The sequence below is a fragment of the Brienomyrus brachyistius genome, chromosome 10 (assembly GCF_023856365.1).
Source record: "Brienomyrus brachyistius isolate T26 chromosome 10, BBRACH_0.4, whole genome shotgun sequence".
Lineage (NCBI taxonomy): Eukaryota > Metazoa > Chordata > Actinopteri > Osteoglossiformes > Mormyridae > Brienomyrus > Brienomyrus brachyistius.
In genome coordinates this window covers 12,425,904-12,450,505 of record NC_064542.1, presented here as the reverse complement: position 1 = coordinate 12,450,505, position 24,602 = coordinate 12,425,904, and the positions used below count along the sequence as shown (strand labels likewise).

At 44.4% G+C, this 24,602-nt stretch overlaps 3 protein-coding genes across 8 annotated transcripts; all 3 read left to right on the top strand.

Annotated features, from left to right (window-relative positions):
* Positions 1 to 4,881: 4,881 nt before the first annotated feature.
* zgc:85858 (uncharacterized protein LOC405879 homolog) lies at positions 4,882 to 8,371 on the top strand. The gene is made up of 3 exons (XM_049029569.1): positions 4,882 to 5,166; positions 5,950 to 6,025; positions 7,150 to 8,371. The coding sequence occupies exons 1-3, from the start codon at positions 5,083 to 5,085 to the stop codon at positions 7,188 to 7,190; spliced, it is 201 nt and encodes a 66-aa protein (XP_048885526.1). The 5' UTR covers positions 4,882 to 5,082; the 3' UTR covers positions 7,191 to 8,371.
* Positions 8,372 to 8,682: 311 nt separating this feature from the next.
* Positions 8,683 to 18,742, top strand: LOC125750593 (serrate RNA effector molecule homolog). 6 transcript variants are annotated; one of them, XM_049028674.1, is made up of 21 exons: positions 8,719 to 8,864; positions 9,824 to 9,986; positions 10,094 to 10,222; positions 10,321 to 10,482; positions 10,744 to 10,932; positions 12,463 to 12,632; positions 12,891 to 13,066; positions 13,610 to 13,711; positions 13,901 to 14,051; positions 14,167 to 14,303; positions 14,967 to 15,028; positions 15,122 to 15,200; positions 15,389 to 15,583; positions 16,067 to 16,234; positions 16,472 to 16,625; positions 16,708 to 16,901; positions 17,141 to 17,297; positions 17,658 to 17,750; positions 17,875 to 17,974; positions 18,062 to 18,213; positions 18,448 to 18,567. In XM_049028674.1, the coding sequence occupies exons 2-20, from the start codon at positions 9,868 to 9,870 to the stop codon at positions 18,168 to 18,170; spliced, it is 2,646 nt and encodes an 881-aa protein (XP_048884631.1). In that variant the 5' UTR covers positions 8,719 to 8,864; positions 9,824 to 9,867; the 3' UTR covers positions 18,171 to 18,213; positions 18,448 to 18,567. The 6 variants fall into 6 exon arrangements, with proteins under 6 accessions (XP_048884630.1, XP_048884631.1, XP_048884633.1 ...); XM_049028673.1 differs by lacking the exon at positions 18,448 to 18,567 and having other exon boundaries at positions 8,683 to 8,820; positions 18,062 to 18,431; XM_049028676.1 differs by lacking the exon at positions 18,062 to 18,213 and having other exon boundaries at positions 18,448 to 18,742.
* Positions 18,743 to 18,815: 73 nt separating this feature from the next.
* Positions 18,816 to 23,232, top strand: cysltr3 (cysteinyl leukotriene receptor 3). Its single transcript, XM_049028679.1, has 2 exons — positions 18,816 to 20,282; positions 21,321 to 23,232. The coding sequence occupies exons 1-2, from the start codon at positions 20,276 to 20,278 to the stop codon at positions 22,385 to 22,387; spliced, it is 1,074 nt and encodes a 357-aa protein (XP_048884636.1). The 5' UTR covers positions 18,816 to 20,275; the 3' UTR covers positions 22,388 to 23,232.
* The last annotated feature ends 1,370 nt before the right edge of the window (positions 23,233 to 24,602 follow it).

Genomic DNA, 24,602 nt, shown 5'->3' with positions numbered 1-24,602 from the left:
TCCAGCCCAGCCTCGGCTTCACAGCACAGCCAAGAACGTGGCACTCGCCTCCTGCTGGATTTCCTGGGTCACCAACGAAAGTTCAGAGGCAGAACTCGGAATTCAGGAAGGGGCTGTTTTGGCCTGAAATTGGATCGAATTGGAGCCCTGAGCGGTCTGGGATGCTAATGATTGCAGGTAAACCTTCGTAGTAATAGTTACTTGGATTATGCTTCATGAGTACTTATCACAGTATTTTGATAAGCATATAGTAATGAACGGTACACGACTCTCGGTTAGCATGTTCGTTGCTATGGTTCATATGCTAAGAGAGCCTAAGGCAAATCTGCATGTTTAATGTAACACTAAGAGTACTAAATAAATAAGGTGCAGGTGCAGAACACAATGCAATGCGCAGCCACGCAGGCAATCAGATGCATTTCCATCCATCCATCTTCCAGACCCACTTTCATTAGAGCTTCCCCACTGACACTGTATATGTGACCCATCAGCACAAAATGAGTCTTAAGTCGCACTGGTAGAATTTCACCCATAAGACTCATTTCGTGGTGATGGGTCAAATATCATCAAAGGTTGAATAATTCAAAACCAACTATTTTCCTACAACCAGATCATTGCACCAAGGCCAACTGATAAATATACTTTCATTGCTAAATATTAATCTCTAACATGCCGTAGAAATAAGTTCTAAATACCCTTAACTTACAAACAAAATTTTGTTATTATTTCAATGGTGCTCTCATATAATGCTAAGCACACTGTCTCTTTACTTCCAGAAAAAAATAGCCTTGTGATTAAGAAGACAGCATTTCAGTGAAATACAACGGTCACCTTGACTGAGAAGCTGGATTACCTTCTCGCTCTGCCCTACAAATCTTTTCTACAGCCGGAACGAAGGATCCATTGTAACAATGATGTGCGAGCATGACTGGACTTAAAAGTAATTCTAAATTCTCGCCACGACCTTAGACATCATGGTGTCTAGGACTTAAATGTGTAGAATGATCTTGACCCCCAGCTTAAACACAAGCTGGTTAGCTATGTTTTATGTGCTGATGCCATTAGCGTCGGTGTGGTGTTTCTCCGCAGCGACAATGCGTCAAACAGCCCTGACGTGGAAGCCTCATGTGAGCTGACGATTTCAATACGAATTGAAACCTGATACTTGTGTCTTGTGTATGAATATAATTTATTCTATCTTACAATGTATATTGTGATTATATATAAAAACCGGATTTTATTTTTTCAAAAAAATGTAGTTTCGTTTCTTACTGGGCATTGAAATCTAAATATATATTGAAATTTGTCGGCCATGTTGGAAAAGCATAACATCAACCTACTATTTATGAATGAATAACGTAACTAATGTTGTCCCTTATTAGCAGAGAGATATAGACCAACCTGGTCCTCGGGGAGCAAAAACCTGGACTGTCCAGGGGTCCCTGGGGACTGTGTTGAGAAATACTGATATAGACTAATAATTAGAAAACTAAAATGATTATGTACTTCATATAGAACAGTAACAAAATAATTACAAAATGTAAGCTGTAAACATAAAAATATTCTTATAACAAAAACTGATGAATGATTGCATCTTTGCCAAATCCAGTTATATTGGGACCGAGTAAAGTACATTTCTAAAAAAACCACCAGAAATATGACATAATTAACTGGTATGTGCAGCTCTGTGTTGCATTAGATATTTTGCAAAAAAAATGGAATATTCTGTTGCTAAAATCAATGTCAGGACCCAAGATGGTCATTCGATGGTCATTAAGCTTAACGTAACATAACACCATGTTTTGCGGTCAGAGTATAAGAAGGTGTAACGCCATTATAACCGTGGCAAAGATAGGCCTTATTGAGTCACTTTGGATAAATATGGTATCATAAGCAAACATTGCCCATGTCCAGTATTAATACTTCGAGGGTTAATTGCGTAATGTGTAAATTTACTGTAACAAGTGTCTATTCATGTCTTTTCCAAGGAGAATGTCCAAGAAACAGATTAAAATTCATGGTTTTAATATATTTCTTAAATAATAAATTCTAACCAAAGATGTTCAAATACATACACGACACAAAAACCGTGCACAGAACATAGAGCACAGGCAGAAAATTGTCTTTCATAAAGGTATTGAAACCCATCCAAGTTCCGGAAGCTCATGAGGGGGCGGAGCCTATTTCAAGCACTGGGCTAAAAGGCAGAGAAATGGCGAGGACGGGATGCCAGTCCACGGCATGTCAAACACATGCACACATTTAAAATCATGTGCATTTTAGGCATCCCGGATAGCCAAACTCCACTGCTGGAGCACTGGTACACTTGGAGGGAGCAGAGGGGACTGAAAAACTACTGCTAAAGTGCCCTTTATAGTGGCAAAAAGGCTGCTATTGGCTGCCCTTCACATGATTTAGCGCCATCTAGGGTGCTACTGTACCTTCATGTGAGATGATGTATTCTATAGAGCAAGAAAAGTGTCTTAATGGGGGCTGGTTAGCCTCACACCTTGGAGACTTATAGTTAAAAGTAGATGAAATAATTCAAATTAGTTCAATAATCTTAAGGAATGATGAAGATCACTTCACCATATTATCACCATGCATCTACTACTGGGAGGGGGAAGTGGGGGTCCACGTGTCATGCAGTAGGTGCCCTTTTTTCACCCCTGCCCTTCTAACAGCCTGAATCTGCCACTGTGTTGGGGTAAACGTGTGACTAAAAAATAAGCTTATAATGAAGATTAAGCCCTTTAAGGGACTAGTACTGAAACACACAGTTCATCCCTAAATCATTATTAGACCTTACACCCTGTCAATGAACCATCTAATATTAACTATGGAGTGGTCAGAAACAACTTATCTTCAGCTGTGGAAGGAATTTTTAAAGGACTGATGCAATAATTTACTAAATGAATAAGAATGTGAGCAACTTTGCTTAAAGACAACATCCTGTACCTATTTAAAATCTACATATAAAAGGGGATAAGAAAAATATGTTCATCAGCAAACACAGAATGTATGCGTAAGGCAAAAAGAGAGTCATACAGTACTTACTATGGCTTTGGAGTTATAGAAATAGTGCAGCCCTGCTTTGGCTGAAGTTATAATGATTTTAATAGGCTAACAATGAAGTGTTTGAAGAATGCATTTTAAAAGGATTATAGATTTTGGTTAATTAGTTTCTGTATAGGTAGGTAGCAAATTTTCACAGCTACCATTAACACTAGGGATTAAGTGGTATTTAAGTACGCAGAAGAACGTCAATAGAAATTCCAAGCCATGTTCCCCCCCCCCCCCCCCGAAAAAAAAAGCCAACCCATCAAGGATGCTGACTTTTATTTTAATAAGTCCGATTTTATTTATTATGTTTTATTTAAGGATTGTCTCTGAGCTATTGATTGATATATTGAAGAAACAATTTCACGATGTTAAGAACCAAAAATAATACTTCCTTAAAAAGAAATAAATGGAAAAACTCCATAAACTGAAAAGATCCACGTTCCATAAATATGTCACATACGTGTTTTATACTTTATATAGTTTCGTTTTTGACAATGGCAATGTCTCCTAGCCGCTGTATTGCTAATGGACCACCAAGAATCTCAGAAGCCATTTTTCAATATTGCACGTGCAAAATGACAATGAGTCTCCACATACATTTATACGTCTACTATGCATATATAGTTTTAATCTTATACCAATGGATGATGGAATAAACCTTCCCTGGGGAGTCGAATTGTCACACGACAATGTTATTAAAGGAAAAGCTATTAGCTATTCGATAACGCCAAAGATTTAAATAGTTAACTATTCAGCAAGGCGGGGGTGTCAGTACTTCCCCTAAGCTGCATAATATGGATTTGAAACAGCCCAAAAACATGTCATATCAAAGTATCTTACAATGTGAAGTAGGTGGGGTCACCTTTGAATATTTATAACGCCTTAGGCCTGCACCTGCGATCACTTGCGATGTACTGGCCAGAAAGCTGAGCGCATTTCATTCAACTTCTGGCTGAATTAAAAAAAGGTTGAATTTCTGCCTGTGGTCTATTTTTGAACTACCCGCCACCTAGTTTTATTTAACCCACAACCCCGTTCCTAAGATGGGCGGATTTGTCATGAAGATCGCAAAACTGGCAACCCTGAGCAGAGTTATTTCTGTAGCTAGAAATCAATATAAAATTCTTTTTAGCAGTAAAAACAGCAACTCTCATCTAGTCTGGCTTGTTCTCCTGCCTTGTGCTGCCTGAGCGAGGCATCAGGTCCCTCCGTGACCCTGTCTAGTCAATCCAAACAATCTTATCAGTGAGGTTTTGCCGTTGCTGATTTTTTATCTTTGCATAAATTGAATTTCATGTACTTACATTTAAAACTTAAATTCCCAATGTTACTAGATGAAAATTGTAGCAGTTTATGCAAAAAATTAATTATGTTTCCTTAAGTATAGAATGTTAGTGACTGTGTAGTTCTTTAAATAATCAAATAAGAAATTTACCATTTCTGGACTATTTCTAATCCATTACAGGGGCGGCTTTAGGCCTATTTTACCCCCCCAATAAGTGTGTATTTATTGGCTTAAATCATTAATAGTTTTTTATAAGCTTGCCAATTACCCCACCCCCAGTAAACACTCACCCCCTATCTATTCATCTCTAACTACGCCCCTGATCCATTGATACTTTTGATGAAACAACAAGCCAAAGCAGCAATCTGCAGGATAACCTGCGCATTTCCACGCTCAGCTGCACTACGCTGCGCAGCATGCAAAGCCGCCTGGAAACAAGCGCAACATATTAACGGGCCAATGAAGCGGGGCAGTGTCCGCGCGAGACCCCTGTCACGTGACGCGGGAATGCCCTCAGCCTCTCTCTCTCTTTTTTTAAATACTTCCTTTTCCGTAACTTGCACCCCGTGTCGTCCTTCGAGAAGTCGACGGGATTGTAAATTTTAGCCGCGGAGGCGTCGTCTGGTGTTGTTTTTAGAGAGAGGGAGGGGGCGGAAGAAAAAGCATAGTTGGGGGGCAAAAGCTGTAGTTGGCATTGCGAGCATTATCTCCTGTTTGCTGGGTGAGGCTTCATCATGTCGGCTGTCCAGCGGATGAAAGTGGCCAACGAGAAGCACAGCAAGACCATCACGCAGCGCGGACACGTCCAGAGAACCACGGTACGCCTCTTATTGTGCTGATCAAACCGCCTGCCAGCTTTACGGCGACCAATGCTGCCAGCTCGCATATGCATGTGGAAATATGCCTGTGAAGTACGGAGACCTTTTAATCTTTCTGTTAATTCGCGCTGCAGACAAAACATCTTGCAGCTCGCCGTCGCTGGTCTGACATTTCGCGGTGGCTGGTCGTTTTCGCCGCGATTCGACGAACGGGTCAGCAGGAGTAGCTGCCTTCCGCGATGGAATAGATGCGCTTCCGAAGCGAACCGGCGATTAGCGGATAATTCTGCTGAAACGGTGAAGTGACTGTAGGACGCGGTGCGGTGGGTCGCGTTTTGCAGATATGCGGCTCGCATCAGTCCACAGCAAATATAATCATTTCAACGTATTTTGTTCCTGAAATGGCCTGAAATTATTATTCTATACGCTGTGGTTATTTACAACGTTCCTTCTAAAAAGCAGCGTTTTTAAATATGTGAAGTGCCTCCGTCTAGGACGCCATCTCCCTGTCATGCTGAAGGGGAATAAAGGGGAAAGATTAAATTATAGGGTTCAGTCTTAGCCCCTTAAAACCAGTAACACGCACTTGGTAGGTTGGGAAGCACTCATATGGCATTTATACATTAAGCATCTTGGTTTCTGCCGATTAAGTATATTTGTCCAGTAAATGGGGCTCTTGAGTTTGCATGGAGAAGCTTTAGTGTTTTTTAAAAAATACAGTTAGATTGCAGGGAAGCACATACTTACGTGCCGTCTCTTTCTGCCATCGTGTCTGTTTTCTAGAGAGTGGTGAATGAGGACAAGTCCCCCGTGGGACCCTGGCTGTTGGCCTTCTTTGTCTTTGTGGTGTGTGGATCAGGTAAGTTACTGTCTGTGTGATGCACGGTAACTTAAACCCTGATTTACCACATCGCTTTTTGTCCGTAGTCGTTACTCTGGATTTAGACAAGGCCACCGAGATTCTGCAGTTGAAATATAATTTGTTATATGGATATTCATTATCCTTTTATTATCTGAATACGTTTTTGTCTTATGTGAAACATTTATGATTTTATGTTTGACTGGCTGTTCCAAAATTATTTGCAACATTACCAGTCCAGGGCGGCATGGTGGTGCAGTGGTTAGCACTGTTGCCTCACACCTCTGGGACCCAGGTTCGAGTCTCCGCCTGGGTTACGTGTGTGGAGTTTGCATGTTCTCCCCATGTCGTCGTGGGGTTTCCTCCGGGTACTCCGGCTTCCCCCATGGTCCAAAAACATGCTGAGGCTAACTGGAGTTGCTAAATTGCCCATAGGTGTGAATGTGTGCGAGTGTGCCCTGCGATGGGCTGGCCCCCCATCCTGGGTTGTTCCCTGCCTCGTGCCCATTGCTTCCGGGATAGGCTCTGGACCCCCCGCGACCCAGTAGGATAAGTGGTTTGGAAAATGGATGGATGGATTACCAGTCCTGTAAATGCATATAAGCGTACTCTGGGCCAGTTAGCAGTAAAATAAGCATTCTGTACCTCTTGTTGGGACTTTAAATATGACTGTTTTTATGAAAATCGTAGTGTGGAACTCGTAATTTTTATTGTAATCCGATTTTTATCTTGTTATTATTGGGTGGATTAAGATGAATCATTCAATGTGAATACTTGGTAGTCTTATCCACAATAAGTCCATATATTCCAATATCACACATTGAATGATTCATCGTAATTCGTCCAATTATATACATAAACACATTTAATATGAATGTCAGAGGTAATCTGATATTTTGATTCTATTAATCTATCATCTTGAATTTTAGCCAGCTTTTGTCAGTTATGACAAAGTTCATGAAATATCAGCGTTTAATTAAGGGTGGAATATGGATACGATGATGAACAAATATACAAAATCATGATTTTCTTCTTTTATTTGGAATTTACTGTATAGAAATGCTCCCAATATGGAACTGAAAGGACTGGTTTGTTTTTCACAAACTGCTTGTTTTCTTCCACAGCTATTTTCCAGATTATCCAAAGCATCAGACAGGGCTTGTGATTCGGTGCCAGAGGACTGTCTTCAGCATGGAGACCCGTGGTCCCTTTTCATCATTGATGCCAGCGCCATCCAGCTTTCTCTGCCCCTGGGCTGGTCTCTCCATCCCTGTGCCCAAAGTCATCAGCTCCTCCCTGCCCCCAGAGCCACCTGTCTAGCCTAGCTTGTTATTTCTGTAGTACTAGTCTTTGATACATTTTGAATTTCATTCATGAACTGTGAAATACACCAGTCATTTTCTATAGTCTCCTGGCTTAGTCCATTTTACACCCCCGTGTTAATCAAGCTAAATAATCTCTCTTGGAATTTGCATAGGTAATGTGCTATATGTCCTAGAAAGAAAAAGAGGTAAAGGTTTACCTCGTATTCTCTGTGAAGTGGCGATGATGAACAAGCTTGGAAGTGATACAGTTTTCATTAGTACCTCTGGGCGTTTTGTCCGTATTTCAGGTTCTGGTTACTTAAAGCACCTTTTGAGAAAGAGAATTTTGTTTTGAGTTTTTTTTTTCATGGGGTGCTCTCATGGTATTTGAGAAATAATCCACAGAAATGGTGAATTCTGGGGGACTGTTTGTTTACAATATAAACTATTCCAGTTAATTTGCATTCTGACTAGTACGTTTCTTACATACAGTACTTTGACAGCTTCAGAAAAGCGCGACCTTTACACCCTTTATCTTGTAAATGTACCCAAATTAAATTATTTGTCTAAGTTCTTTTCTTATTGTCATATGCCTGTGTCATTGGGCATAAATGTGATTTTCACACCATATTTAAACTTAATCGACACCCTTTTTTACTGTTCAGGGAAGACTGATATTAACAGGAATTGTCAAACTCGTATCGCTGGTTTTTTCCCGAGCCAGTCTAAAATGGGCATATTAACATCATGTTCCCTGCAAGTTACATAAGGGATGTGCTAAGTGCGTGGTAAACAGCAATCTTGGCCACATTACTGATATTTGTCCATTTTGTGTTCTGATTGTACCTTTAAACATATTTTCCAAAATATGTAATTAGAAGTTTGCTATTTCGATTTAAAAACTGAGAAGTTAGCAGTTTGTTAGAGAGGAGAACTGCCACATTGACGGCCATCCTGATACCGTACCATGAGCCTCCCATTGGATGGAAGCTATGCAAGGCTTTTGTTCTTTTTTCTACAAATAAAACATATTTTCTCAAAACCACTTGTTTGTTTTTTTTTGTGCCTTTTCGTTTATGCTTAATAGCTGAAGCGCTTTGTGAGATGGGTGACCGGTGTTCTCAGTAACAATGCATACTGCTTTCTGCTTTACTATTGAATGAGGATGCTTTGTGTAGGTTAGCGTTAGAATTAATTTTCCAGTACCAGGAAAAAGTCACTGATTTGCACATTCTCAGTGGCTTTAGTCCCCGGATATCTCTATTTTAGACTGAAATTAAAACAATTTATAATTGTACAACGAAGTCGCTTCCACCTCCTAGCCGGCGGGGGGCACCAAACAACACTTTCAAGGTGCCTTTTACTAGAGAAAGAAGAGCAGAGTTGCGTTGCATAATCTTCTGCGTTGGCGGTGTAGGAGCGGTTCAGGATAGTGGTACATTGCTGTGCTGTCTGCCTCCCAGACTAATTTGCAAAAACTATTTACTCCAGGTAAAGGCTGTTCACCCACTGCACCTGTACACAACACTGAGCAGGTAAAATACGATAGGTTTCGTGCCGGTGTTTTTCCGTTTTGACAGCGGCTACCTGCGATTTGCTAGGCCTTTGTGACCAGGACCGCCCGGCGCTGTTTTGAGATTAACCTAACCAGGTAGCAGAGACGACGTAGCCTGCATCCTCTTTTTCTTTCTTTTTTGTAAATGTAGACTAGTTAGGCGTTCGCCTCAATCAAATTATTACCAGTCTGTGATCCATATAGGAGTTTAAACGTAGTAAATGGTTATTCGTGGAGCTCATGGTACTTATTAGCGCTGAAGAATGGCGCGTATTATCCGACTCTCCTAACAATAGGCAGAAGGTTATTAGCTCCATAGCTGGTGAGACGTTTCATACTCACAGCACGTGTTGGCCTGATGTTACATACCTGACACTTTATTAACACGCACGTGTCTTTGCACGCAGAATAAGACGCTACTCGGCTAATAATGCTCAAGTAATACTTAAAGCATACTAAACACATTACTTCGCATATGAAGTGACCATCTTAAATAGCTAACTAGCTGATTACTTTTGTGAACTTTTTTTTTTTTTAAATAATATCTTAAGCGGAATGATATGTAGTGTTTTAATCGCGTGATATTGATTTTTAATAATACTGACGAGTTTCATTTGTAATGTACGTCGGGCGATTAACAGTTGAGTCTAGTTTCAATTACGGTGGGAATAATGTTGCAAATGCTCTAATACAGAAGACTGAAAATAATTATTTTTAAAATTAAAGCAGGCTTTTTAATAAACTATATTACGGCTATAATTATAATATATACTGGGGGGACATGTCTTCCCATCCCCCCCCCCCCCCCTCCCCCCCGCCAAAATGTAGTTGTGCTTACAATGTCCCCCCAATATAAATTACAATTATGCCCTTGGTCCCCCCCAGTCCTGACTCCATGGCTATGGTCTTGATTTTAAAAATCGTTTCTGTTTCCGGCAGATCAAAAGTGTTTCCCAGTGACGGCCTGTTCCTAGGTTGTGGCGATGGGGGACAGCGATGACGAATTCGACCGCCGACGACGGGACAAATTCCGTCGGGAACGGAGTGACTACGATCGCTCGAGAGAGAGAGAGGACAGGCGCAGGGATGACTGGAGCGACAGGTATGTCAGCTTTTCCCGAAAATAAGTTAAAGGTGCCCAGGACCCTAGAGTTTACAAGTGAGCGTTTTTCCATACGACTGCCTCACAAGGCTGAGTGTGTCTTTCAGGGAATGGGAGAGGGGCCGTGAGCGTCGCAGCCGTGCGGAGTACAGGGACTATGAGAGGGGCCGCAGGGAGCGGTTCTCCCCCCCCAGGCATGATATGAGTCCCCAGCAGAAACGCATGAGGAGGGACTGGTGAGTCTGTATGCGATGGGCCGGGGTTGAGCTTTGCCTTCATTCCTTTGTTTGCAGCCATTGTGTCTGAAGGCATCTTGGTGTTCTTCCTCATTTAGGGATGAGCACCGGGGAGATCCCTACCACGGGGGGTACGACATGCCATACGGAGGAGGGGGCGTCCCCAACTATGCCCCTCCGGCTGCCCCTGCCCCACAGCCCTGGGGCCACCCTGACATGCACCTGATGCAGCAGCATCACTCCATCCCTATTCAGGCCAGGTGAGTCGTGGATAGTCGTTAACCTGCTGGAGCTGAAAACGTCGCGTGTTTATGCCGTCTGACGAGCCTAACGGTACCATCCGCTTCGCTTCTAGAATGCAGAGTGAGTGTGCTGTTATGTTTTTCATAAGTGACCTCTCCTGTCTACATGGATTTCGCTGCAGATCTTTGAAATAAGGCGATGACCTATTACTAACGGGACAAAGTATATAACTCTTCGTGCCTCTTCCTGCTTTATGCATTTTTTTTTTTTTTGTTCAGACTGGGAAACATCCACGATGTTGACATGGCCCCGCCGGCCCCGGTGATGAAGACCTTCAAGGAGTTCCTCCTCTCCTTGGACGACTCGGTGGACGAGACGGAGGCCGTCAAGCGCTACAACGAGTACAAGATCGACTTCCGCCGGCAGCAGATGCAGGATTTCTTCTTGGCCCACAAGGACGAAGAGTGGTATGAGGACCCCTCTCCAGACACACCCACCCACCCACCCACCCATTTCCTCTGTGCCACTGCTGAGTCCCACTCTCCAGGGGGAGGGCTTATCCATTTATGACCCTGAGATGACAATGGGTGCAGAATGGCACCATAGAAATCCAGCATACACATAGAATTACAGCATACAACCAGAATGTTGTCAGTGTGCATGAGGTAGAGACAGAGCTATGGTGCGTAGAGGTGCGGCTTGTACATCTGCCTGTTGTGTGATTAATAGTTTCTCAGTGCTGCAAAGAAATAAAAGTATAGGTCTGTTTTCTGCCATAGATAGTAAGAACTGATCATCTGAGGGGTTAGACTGTGGTACTAGTTAGTGGGAGCTAACTTTTTCTTGTTAAAAATGTTAGGGCAGGTCTGCTAAGATTTTTAGTCTTCAGTCTAGCCTCTTTCTTAGTGGTGTGGCAAAAAAATGGCCTCTAGTTGTAACAGAAGAGCGTATATTATGACAGGGAGGTCTGAGCAAATAATACAATAGCCAATTCTGCACTAGAGGTATTTCATGGTACCACAGTCAGAAACACTTCATCATGCTGAATGATCTGTGTTTAGTTTGAGTAAATTCTGGCCCTTTTTAAATATAATCTCTCTTTTTCAAAAACTACTTTTTCAGGTGTCCTGGATTGAATGTGTGCATAAGGACAACCATGCTTGTGTTCAAATTAACAAAAGCAATCCCTCTCTCCTTCCCCTCCCCCCGCAACCCCCGGCACCACAGCCACAAGGCTGGAAGATGTGGCAGGACGGAGAGTTTTGCGAGTCGCGCTCTTAGACAGCCAGGTCCGCACTGCGCACAATGCAGCTGCTTTTAGCCGCCCAGTGTCAGGGAGCTTAGACAGACACTCTGCATGTTACCGCTTTGATTTCCTTCACCTTTATTTTCTTTTTTTCCTTTTTCGTTCATTTTTTTTGGGAATCGCATTTGAAACTCGCAGAAATCTGTTTGCGCACGTAAATACCCAGTTTTGGGCTGAAGCGGAGCACTTTTTGGCAGAAGACACCCTGTTGATGTGTGGTGTTTTTTTGTTGTTTTTTGTTAAACTGAGAACGCAGGTAAAACATGGTCATCACCGCACGGAATGCCGAGCTTTTAGTTTCTTATGGTGCTATGGGGTCTTTTTACTTACTTGTTTGATTTTTAGCTATAATAGTTTTTACAATGTGGTGTTTTCTGGTCTCAGGTTTTCAGATGGGTTAAAGAGCCATATTGGGGTTGAAATATTTGTTTCACCTTCAGTTGTTTAAGTATGTTGCTGGTCATTGAAGTTCTATGTGTGTGTGTGTATGTGTTTATTTTTTTAAGTAGAACTTTACCTCATTTATGTGAATTTCAGATTTCTCAGTTTTGTTTTGGGGTCTCTGAATTATTTTAGGGGAAGCATAATTTAAATGGTTTTATGCTTTGTCCTCTCCATTTAGGATGCTAATATTTCTCTCTACCTGCCATCTGCCCCCCCCCTCCTCCTTTCAATGACTTCTGGGTCTCAGGTTCCGGTCCAAATACCATCCAGATGAGGCAGGCAGGAGGAAGGCAGAAGCCCATGCTGGCCTGCGGAACCGGCTCGGTGTCTTCATGTATCTTCTGGAGAACGGCTGGTTTGACGGCATCTCTTTGGATATCGAACGAGCGCCCGCCATTGTCAAAGTCCTTGATGCTGGTATGCTGTGTGTGAGAGAAAGCGAGCATGACAGAATCCTAAAATGCAATAAATGCTGCATTTATTGATTAAAGGAATAGAAATGTTTTATTTTTTGGCGGAGAATCATTTATTCCTAAGGCATTGGATGGTGAAATGTTTTATGAGAGCCGTGAATGATGCTGAAAGAGTTATACCACCTCCCACTCACTAGGGGGAGCTTCAGTTCCTTAGGATCCGTAGGTTTCCAGTTAGTATTCTTTCTGACTCATTCCTCAGCTGTGATAAAAATGGAGGGGGGGACAGACCATGACTTGAAGATCCTGGAACAGCCCATGGAGGAAGAGGAGAGACCAGTGCCCCCGGTGGCAGTTCCCGACCCTCTAAAGAGGGAGGAGCCCAGAGGGAGTGTTACAGACCACAAGTCACCAGCAAGCAAGGAGAGCAAAGACAAGGTGTGTGTGTGTGTGTGTGTGTGTGTTTGATGAAGGTTACTGCATTTTTTTTTGTATAAAATAGATGTAGATGTCACTGTAGATGTCACTGTGTTATTTTGCCTGATTTTCAGTGTGAATATTAAGTGAAGTTGGTGGGAGGCTTTGAAACCAGCAGGGATTAGAAATATAATGAGCGGTTAATCATTGATTAATTCCACGTACTTAATCAAATTACTTTAAACAGGATAATTATTAATAAGCTAATTAATAAGCAAATTTTCCTATTTGTATTGAGAGGGTATATGTCTATCACTGTGTAAGTCCCTCAGATCCTCAGTCCTGTACCCATAGCTGAAACCATCCCTATCGTCCATTTGTAGCACTTGGTCAGATGGCCTGTCGATCAGAGGCAAAGGATTTAAACACGTAACCTGAAAGCCTTCAGTTCAAGTCCTGTAAATAAGTCACTATCATGGCCAGTAAATGAAGTAAATAGCGGGGGGTTCTCCTTACAACTCCGGTCATGCCCACCCACCACCCCCCCCACTCCCCATTCCCCAGGGAGAAAATGGAATGAGCAGCACAGAGAAGCAGAATGGTGGAGCAGCTGGAGATGGAGGCCAAGAGGAAGCAGAGAAGACGATCGAGTCGGAACCAAAGAAGGTTAGCGGATGATGTGTGAATCTGCTGGTTCCCTGACGTCCTCTAAGTCTAACTGCATGGACGCTTTGCTTATGGAAGCCTCTGGAAATGTACACGGGTGTGGATCACCTGTGATGTATCATGGGGTCAAAGTGCATTGGGGGGGTCAGGGCTCACAGCTAGTCTGAAGCCCTCTGTTGCTTCACCCAGCTGAGCAAGAAGAGGAAGAGGAAGCTGAGTGCAGACAGCGAGGATGAAGCCAGCGCCTCCGACGACAGCGACTCAGACTCCAACTCCCACACCTCCGAGAAGCCTGCTGCCAGGGAGGAGGACGAGGAAGATGAGGAGGAGGAAGGAGAAGGTAAGTAGCTGACGCCAGAGCAGAGGGGGAGGGGCTGGGAATGGGGTGGCGGGTTCCACTCACGGTCCTCTACCTCCTCCCCCCCACCCACCCACCACCGCCTGTCCTGGATTAGCAGACGTGGAGAAGAAGGAGAAGAAGGAGAGGAAGAGCAAAGAGGAGCAGCCGCCTCAGCCCCGGCCGCTGCACCGTACCTGCTCCCTGTTCATGCGTAGCATCACTCCCACCATCTCCAAGGCAGAGATAATCTCTGTGAGTCCCGTCCCAAGTGGCCATCGCTGGGCTCAGATACGGCGGCCGAAGGTGTATCTGGCCAGTTTACTTTATGACAGTGGTTCTCAAAGTCGGTCCTCGGGCCCCACTGCCCTGCTCGTTTTCCTGCTATCCCTGCCCCCCACACACAAGTCCCAGCTGTCTTTCAGCTTCTGATTGACCGAACACATCTGATCCAGGTAATCAGCAGTGCAGGGATAGCAGGAAAATAAGCAGGGCAGTGGGGCCTGAGGACCAAGTCTGAGAACCACTGCTTTATGGCGCGTGTCTTAGTTTCCCGGAATGTTTACCAAAAACAGCTACGGAGAGATTAAGCAAAGTCTGTCCGTCATCCATGGCACTCATCCAGTTCAGGGTCGCAGTGAAGGTGGTGTCATCCCAGGAAGCACTGGACAGGGGACGCCCAGGATGGGATGCCAGTCTATACACACATACACACACAGTATGGGAAATTCCGTGACACAGGCATGTTGTACGACATGTACCAGGGTGGTATGAGACTCAGTAAAACATTTTTTCAGTTTGGCTCCCTTGTACATCTGCCTGGCTGCGGCAGTGGGATGCGCAGCCCAGTGTAACTGGGGGCAGGGTCAGACGTTTGAGGTACCTCGGGCTGCAGCTGACCGTCTCGCTCCTCTGCAGCTCTGCAGACGGTACCCAGGATTCATGCGGGTGGCCCTGTCCGACCCCCAGCCGGAGCGCCGGTATGTCCTGGGCTCACATTTCTGTGGGGGGAAAAAAACCTGTTTCAGCTTCCCTGTTTATTGGGGCTCAGATAAAGTGTCTCTGTCTTTCAGGTTCTTCCGTCGTTGCTGGGTGACTTTTGACCGGAGCGTAAATATTAAGGAAATCTGCTGGAACCTTCAAAACATTCGGGTGAGTCTGCCCACCCCCGCCTCGTGCGTGTCTGCCCACCCCCGCCTCGTGCGTGTCTGTCCCTTCTCAGTCCACACCTTTGTGTCTAGCCGAGCTTTGTGTCTCTGCATGTTGACAAGATGAGCAGTCCCAGCTATTATCAAAGGTTCCTGTCACATGCTTTCTGTTAATGTTCCGCCCCCTGACAGCTGCGAGACTGCGAACTGGCGCCGGTGGTGAACAGAGACCTCGCCCGCAGGGTGCGTAACGTCAACGGCATGACTCAACACCGGCAGGTGCTGCGGAATGACATCAAGCTGTCGGCCAAGCTGATCCATGTGCTGGATGAGAGGGAGAGGCTGTGGAACTCTCGGCCAAGAGGCGACGCCCAGGTGCCACAGGAGGTCAGCTTCATACCCGACGTTCTTCCAAATTAAAGTAATTGTGTTGGGTTCCGTGAACAGTTTTGAATTTACTGGTTTAACTGGAAGCTGTACATCTTACTTGGATTAATGTTCCAGTTATCTCTTCTTTCCAGATGTGCTTCCGATTTCTACACTTTACTCATTCACTGCTGGATCTGATCTTTCAGCTCTTAGCTTTAGGACCACATGTCTGTAAATGCTGTGAAGTTTTCTGACAGATTGATGCGGGAGGTGAGCGGGTGGTTGGGTGGCTGAGCAACCAGCCAAACTTCAACCCTACCCCCCCCCAACTTGGGAATGTGACAATGGAAAACTCGAACCTTCTCAGAGAGGTGTTAGATGCAGACTGCTGTGTGAAATCGATGCCATAGAGGCACCTGCGGTTGCTGTAGTGAGATGAAGGCTGTTGTCTTGTTTGCCCTAATTTAGTATTTTGTTTGGCTTCTGTGTCCCCATCTGCAGCTTCCTGCCCAGAACCCCATCCTGAAGAACATCACAGATTACCTGATCGAGGAGGTCAATGCAGAGGAGGAGGAGCTGCTGGGCAGCACAGGCACGGAGCCCGAGGAGGCAGTGAAGGACGGGAACCCCGCGGAGATCACCGTGGAGAGGGACGAGAAGCTGGTGAAGGTCAGTCTGAGGGAGGAATCGTCAAGGATGCCGCTCTACTTTCAAACTGGACGGCATGTATCGCTAACATTTTCTTTGTCCATTTCTGCATCACGGTCGCATTTTTTTCCCCTTCCTTGCTTTGTTTTGGTCCTTTTCGCACAGAAAGGATCCTTTTTGTTGTCGTCTTGAGCTTTTTCTGATGCCCCAGGGGCAATTCCGGCTGTGATTTCAGCTTTGTCCCACCCTCCATGTCAGGTGCTGGATCGCCTGCTGCTGTACCTGCGCCTGGTCCACTCCATCGACTACTATAATGCCTGCGAATACCCCAGCGAGGACGAGATGCCCAACCGCTGTGGCCTGGTCCACGTGCGCGGGCCTGTCCCACCCAATCGCATCGCACAGGGGGAAGGTCAGTCGCCTAGCTCCGCCCCTCACATCCCACTCGCTTGTGGATGGACAGGCTGTAGGAAAACATCTGTCTCTCCACCCAGTGCTAGAGTGGCAGAGGACCTTCGAGGAGAAGCTGGGCCCCTTGTTCAGCGTGAGGGAGACCCTGTCCGAGGAGGAGGCCAACAAAATGGGCCGCAAGAGTCCCGAGCAGGAAGTGGAGAAGTTCTTGGTGGCCAACACCCAAGAGCTGGGCAAGGACAAGTGGCTCTGTCCCCTCAGCGGCAAGAAGTTCAAGGTGGGGGGCAGGGGATGGGGGGGGGGGGGGGGGCACTCTGTATGCTCAGCCCACCCATGGAGTTCGACACATTCCCCCACTGGGTGCATTGAGATACGTTACCACCTCCACCTTAGAGTTTAAATCACTGAAGGATGATCACATATTTCACTGTAAGTTAATGGGTAATACACACTTTCAGTGGCTGTTCTTTCAGTCATGCTAATCGATGGATTTTATCGCTTCCCTGAATCCGGCAGGGTCCCGAGTTCGTGCGTAAGCACATAATGAACAAGCATGCCGACAAGATAGAAGAAGTGAAGAAGGAGGTGGTGTTCTTCAACAACTTCCTCATGGACGCCAAGAGGCCGGCCATACCCGAGGTCAAAGTCCCGCCCCCGCCTAGCCCAGGGCAAGGTGGGTGTTGCCATGGTTTCCTCACCGACAGCACAGCTGGCTTTCTACATCTCCTTAGCCTAGGCCAGGGATCTCCAGGGTGACTGGCGGGTGCATCGAAGGAGCAGATTCAGCTGCGTTTCAGACAGATTCCTGCCAGTTACTGACCACTGGTCTAAGCAGGTCAACAGATGGCTTTATAAGACCATTATTCTACTATTGTATTCTGAAATGTTCCGTATCCTGGCTTGTTTGGTTATTATATATTGTTATTGATATTGTTATTACTGAAGTGTGGGGTCACCTGTGACTTGTGAGTTCAGGGATTAGTGTATCTTCTGTCTTTGTACTTGGGCTTCAGGCCTCTGCTTCTCTGTCCAGGTGTTCTTGGCCCAGGGTTGCCATACCCTCATCAGTCTCCCCAGGGCATGCTGGGATTTGGGCAGCCCCGGCCCCCTGTAATGGGTTTTGGAGGTAAGGGTTTACACCTGTGCTATCAAATAGGCACATTGTTGTTGCGAAGACTGATGTTGCCTTACATCATGCAGTCTTGCTCGTTAAATGAATCGTGTCGCTGTTTTCTGTTCATCTCATTCAGCTGGGCCCCCGTACCCCCCCAACCAGTTTGGAGGAGGAGGGAGGGGTAACTATGACAACTTCCGCGGGCAGGGCGGCTACATGGGCAAACCTCGCAACAGGTATATGTGTTGACACGTTTTCATTGCCCTTTGACTTTATGGTCCTTGGGGACACCCAGACCATCCACATTTTTGCTCCCTCCCAAGCCCCAGCCAATCAAGAAGACCGAATACCTGGCGTGGGTGTGCTGAGAACAGAGAGAACAAAAATGTGGACCGTCTGGAGGTCCTCGAGGACCGGGTTGAGAAACGTTGACCTAGAAGCCCAACCTTGATTATCCCAAGTTGCGTTTGTGCAGGTGAAGCTTCAGACGTGGCGCTCATGACATTTAGGCACCTGCTTTAGTTCCCTGGAGTCCCACAAGTTTTTAAATTTGCCGGAACCGCAGCAGCACACTTTCTGTTTATGCAGTCAACGGCGCAGTTAGATAAGTAATCCTGTTGCCCAGAGCAGTGAGTCTGGTTCTCCCAGTTCGCGTGTTCCTTTTGACACCTTGTGAATGAGGTCTTCCTATTCTCCCTTTCACTTCTAGAATGATCCGTGGCGATCCTCGTAGTATCATCGAATACCGCGACCTGGACGCCCCGGAGGATGTGGACTTCTTTTAATTATTGTTGTGTTTTCATGTTTAGTTCTGTATCCCCCTCTCCACCCCCCCCCCCCCCCCCCCCCTTTATCAGACCCCACTGTCACCCCAATGTATTCATTGCATTTTAGACCCTTTACCTTTAATCCATTGGCTTTTTGTTGCGTGAATTGGTGGGGGGGGGGTTGTACTGTAACATGAGCTTGTTTTTCCAAAAATAAACATCTGGATCAAATTTTTACAGGTGGTGCATATATATAGTTTCATTTCAAAATTTGTGGTTATGCGTCTAATATAAAATACTTTTTTTTTTTTTTTGCCAACTCCAGCCTGGGCTCTTCCCTGCTTCTCCTTCATGAAGGGCTCCTTCCTTGCTTTATGGGACTTCAGTACTGCTTCTAGGAGCCTCTTATGAACTGTCCTTCCAGTGCGCTTCACCCCACTTTTAATGCTTTCCATTCTTTTTGAAAGGTACTTCATGTCATCCTCTAATTCCTGAGGTCCCCCTGATAAGTTGACGCTCATCTCTGGCATTAGAAAGTCACTCCCACCCTCTACTTGGCTGGTTTCTGGTCAGTCAGTGTCTCCTGCTTCACGTTTTAGAATCGTTGAGCCTGGAAGCAACCTGCCGCTTGGTGTAACCTGCCAGCAGAACTAGGATTAACCCAGGATTTAACAATGCAGATTCATTTATTTTTTATAAATGTTGAGTGGTCGCTTTTTTTCCTAGGCCTGTATTTTACTGCAAGCTTTCTCACTGGAATAACCAGTGTTGCCTCTTAACTGGAACTTAATTTAGCAATAAAGTGGGTTGCAGGTTGGGAGATTTATGGAATTGGTGTCAAATATGTGTTCAGGTCCAGCTCTTCGAAATAGTTATCCTATGAAAAGTGAACTTGACATGTAGTAGTGAGTCTTGCTGGTGAATGCTGGCCTCAAGTCAAAAATAATTTACAGACCTAGGACTATCAGAAAATTGGCACTTCACATGTTTTATGTTTGTGGATGTAAATTCATAACCAACCTACAAATTTATTTACGATGTGATTGTAACATGTGAAATGCACATTTAAGTCCGCCGTGTTGCAGGCTCGTTTGCCCAGACTGACTTGTTTTGAAATCCATGGCACCAGAAGGAAAACATTTAATCGGAACTCCAATAAACATGGGGGCGTTTCCACGTTTTAACCGCCTGGCTCGGTAATGTACTGCTTGGTTGTGCAGTGAGTAATGCTTGTATGGTTATTTTGGGACGAGGACCCTGGGGCTTTTAAGCACTAAAGGGAATACGTCTCTGGAAGTCTGACAAACCGATACGGTATGCGTGATCCCCGTTTGAATCACCGGGATGTGCTTATTGCAAACTGGTCGCCTTCAGGCAGTTTTCGCAGGAACTAGGCGCAGACATCCACCGGCGCTGTGGCTTTCTGGCGTATTGTATTTGCATATGACCGTTCGATCTGCTCGCCCGTTTTATTCACACGCACATGCTATCACTGAAGTGAGATACGGAGAAGGTTTTTCCTCACTTTTCCTTAACTTCTTCTGGCATCTTGTGAGTAATTTTATGTGAATTTTTATTGCGAGAGTCTGTTTTTATCTTGATTCATCAGGTAACAATATTGTCCAAAAAGTTGCAAAACCATGGAAACTGCTACTTAAAAATATGTAGGACTGGAACATTGAAAGTACTGGATATACATACGACTTGGCTCTATGTACCAAATGTGTCTCATACAGTCCAACGGCATATGTCGCTCAGCACCTGGAGAAAATGACCGGTGAGTAAGGAAATACGCTTCGTAGTGTGTATGATGGTAACTTATTATTTATTTTAAACTTAAATCTTTTGTACATTTTTCTAGGTGGTGTTTTTCAGTTTTAGCCTGTTTATTTAAGATGGGAAACATGGGTTAGGGTTATGCATGAGGATTTAGAGCCTATATAAAATATTAGTGGTGTAACGAAAACCCCATTCTGTACTGCATGGCCGAACCGAATCAAAACACAAATCGATAGACCCGTTCTGTCACTATAGGTCTACTGTAATATTTTAAATAAAATCTTGTAAACAGCTTCAATATCAGATGGGATTGCAGTGCAAAGTAACTTGTTTTGAAAAGCAAAAAAGTACTAGAACATTTCAGGTAAGAGGAACTGAATCAGTACTCTCCAACCTTTGTTACTTGGATAGGAAAATAATGTGGGGAGCTACTGTACCAAGTCGGTTTATTTTGAGGATCGGGGCTTCCCCGGAGGTAGAAGGGGTCGCGATCTACTGCGAATCCATTCGGAGCCGAATCGAATCCTGTGAATTGTGAAATGTTTCATTGCGTCGTATTTGCATTGTATCGTAGTAACAAATACATTTCTTTTTAATCAGATAAAAATGACTTTCAGGAACATGGTTGGGAAGAAAGTTTTTTTTATTTTTTAATACGTTGGTTGTTTTCATTGACCCCGATAAGTTACCGCGTATTTCCATATGCCCTGCCGGTCAGATTTACATGGACAAACGAAACATGAGTTTTAAAACAGTCCTTCATTGTGTAGCTGCTCCTTCCTCATCACAAAAACGAAATCACGTAGGCTATTTAAAATATGCCTCTCTTTTCCGCAAAGGAGTGAAATTTCAACTGCGGTGAACATTGCAATCTAATATTATGGTAATATCTGAATCGTTAAAAAAATCTTAAAGAATTTTATATTCATATATATAGTTATATTGTTAATATGTTGTACTAAGTGCTGATAATTAAGAAACTTTATAAGCCTTGTTAAACACCGAAATTGGCTGACATGCAGTTTCTGTTTTCCAGCTCCCTGGTTGACATCTCAGCCCTCCTACGTGACCAACGCCTCGGACCTGTTTGAGACGGTCATCTCACAATCTCACAACAAAACATGCAGCAGCAGTGATAGCTTTAAGTTTCTGGCTTATACTGTCACATACTGCATCGCCTTCCCTGTGGGTCTTCTCTGCAACATAGCGGCCCTTTATGTGTTCTTATGCCTGACGCCTAAAAAATCTGCCAACACCGTCTTCACCACCAACCTGGCCCTGTCGGACATAGGCTTCTCCCTCACCCTGCCATTCCGGCTGGTGTACTATCTGCGAGGCGGCCAGTGGGACTTCCCCGATTGGCTGTGTCGCTTGTGCATCTTCTCCTTCTACTTGAACCTCTACACCAGCGTGTTGTTTCTCACGGGGCTCAGCGTGCTACGCTGCATCGCTGTGGTATACGCCGTCCGTAGCAAGTCCCTCATCACGGTCCGTCGGGCCAACAGGGCCTGCTTGGGGATCTGGATGTTTGTGGCCCTCACTTCTCTGCCGTTCCTCTTCTCTGGGATCATTAAGCGTGAGGGGAAGATCCGTTGCTTCGAGCCCAGTGGTTTAGGCTCCTGGAAGCGGATCCTGGTCATGAATTACATTGCTCTGACCTTTGGCTTCCTGCTGCCCTTCTTCATCATCCTGGTGTGCTACAGCTCCATCATACACAAGCTCATCAGGAGCAAGCAGAGACACAAACGGAGCAAGAAAAGCAAGCAGAGGGCCATCAGACTGATGGCAGTGATCCTGGCCACGTTCCTGCTTTGTTTCCTGCCCTACCACGTGGTACGCACTATTCACCTCCACGCCATGGTTGGCATGAATCCTAACCATCCTCAGTGGTGCAAGATAATGGAACTTCTCCAGAAGGTTTTGGTTGTGACCCTCTGCCTGGCAGCCGCCAACAGCTGTTTTAACCCCTTGCTCTACTACTTTTCTGGAGAGCGGTTTCGTGAAAACATCCGGAACTCTTCCAGGCTACGTTCCCGCAGCTTGACCAGCTCGTTCAGCAATGGGGCTTTTCAGTGGAAAGGGAAAGTCAGTTTCAGTCTGTAGAGGCTGGATTATCAGTCAGAATATAAATTATTAGACGAGGATTCATGTCTTGAGTTGCTACTGAACATTAAAACAAAATCCATCCAGCCATTCTCAAGCACTGCTTCTCCAGTAAGGGTTTTGGTTACCTGGAATCTATCCCAGGACGATGAGTAATTGATGATTAACTTCAAAGCCCTTAATGAACTAAATGTAACTTCAACAATATGGTCTGTGCTCTCCTAATACGACTTGTGAGATCTTCATTGACACTGAGTTGAGGGGCAGAAAAAAAAAGTACTTTAGAAACACTGATTTCAGTAGCAACCATATTTTACACTTTTAAAGATACTGTACAGACAGATATACACTGTCAGTTTGTTTTATTGTTATTGTTTATTATTATTGTTTGTTATTGTTTTTATTGTTATTGTTTGTTATTGTTCATTGTTACTTTTTGTCTTACACCAATACACATGAAGGGTAAATGGCACAGAAGTTTTTTCCTTCACTCAAGGTAATCCACAGGCCGTATACTGAGCTAGTTTCATGTAGGAACAATTTTCTTTCCACCGAACTCCACACACCAACTGTATCACTGCACAGAATATAGTGCCAGGTAGGGTTGGGCCAATACCCGAGTCTGCAATGTCAGTTATTGGCGCTAAAATATTTGGTTCTATGTGGCAGAGATACTTGGTAGAAGGAGCTGGTGTGTGGAGTTTGGTAGGAAGAAAATAGTTTCTGCATAAATCAATTCATAGACGTTGCAGTGAACAATCTTGAGTAACCAGATCATGATTTCTGACAAGAATTTTTTTTAATGTTTGGCTGAACTACCCCTTTAAGGATGAACTTGAAGTGTTTAAATGTTATTATTTACTATATTAAAATATTAAAGTAACATTGATTTTAGCTTCTTTTCACTTTTAAACACACATTACACATTCTTATCAAAAGATCAAAATAGGAGATCTAGACAGGATCAGAACATTGGGTTTTATTGTCATGTGTTCAGAGGAACACAGTGAAATGCTTATGCTACGGTTTGGCATTGGAAGACAAAACAAACAGCAATGCAATACAGGACAGGACGGTGCGGGACAGACAGCGATGCAATACAGGACAGGACGGTGCGGGACAGATAGCAGTGCAATACAGGACAGGACGGTGCATGGCTATAATATTTCTATCCATCCATTTTGTATACTCGTTTTGTCTTACGCAGGACTGCACACCTATGGACAATTTGGCAACACCAATCCACCAGTATGTTTTTGGGCTGTGGGGGGAAACTGGAGTTCCAGGATAATACTGGGAGAACATTCAACTGCACACACTTGGAGCCAGGGCAGAAACTCAAACCCCAGTATCAGAGGTGTACAACAGTCAAGTCAAGTGGGTTTATTGCCTTTTCAGTCATAAACACAATAAACCGTGAAATGAAACATTGTTCCTCCAGGACCGTGATGCAACACAAAGAACAAAAACAGAAACAACACAGGATTACACAAGTGCAGGCAGGACTGAACTATAAAGAGTGCAAGGGGAGCAAAGAGAGAGAGCGTGCAAGATAAACACGAAGGCACCATACAGTACTAGTTTGAATGAATACAGATACTGTATTCTAACAGCAGACGTGTGCAAAAAGTGCAAGACTGGGGTAGATAGCAATAAATGTGCAAACAATCGCAGCAGCAGGATAGTGAATGTGCATTATATAATAAATTATTTTTTTAAATGGGATATTCTATGTACCTCATGACGAGCCTCTCAAAGCACTTCATGATGATGGGTGCGAGTGCGATGGAACGGTAATCGTTGAGGCAGGATACTGGAGACTTCTTTGGCATGAAGATGGTAGCTTTGAAGCACGTTGGAGCGACAGTGGCGCTTGGAGAGATATTGTAGATGACTGTGAGGACATCTGTCAGCTGGTCTGCACCTCCCCTGGAATGTTGACTGGTCCGACGGCCTTCTGTGAGTTGACTCTGAGCAGAGTACTGTGCTATTCACTTTATTTATAATAATAATAATTATAATAATAATTATTATTATTATTGTTGTTGTTGCTGTTGTAGGATGTCAGTAATACCTTTTATCATTCTGCTATGAAGAACACCACATCCCTTATGGCAATTATAACAAGGATATGCTGTATATGACTTTGTAACTGCAGCGGCATTAAATTCAATAAATTTCAGTAGTACAGCAATAACAGTAAATTGTCTCCCAA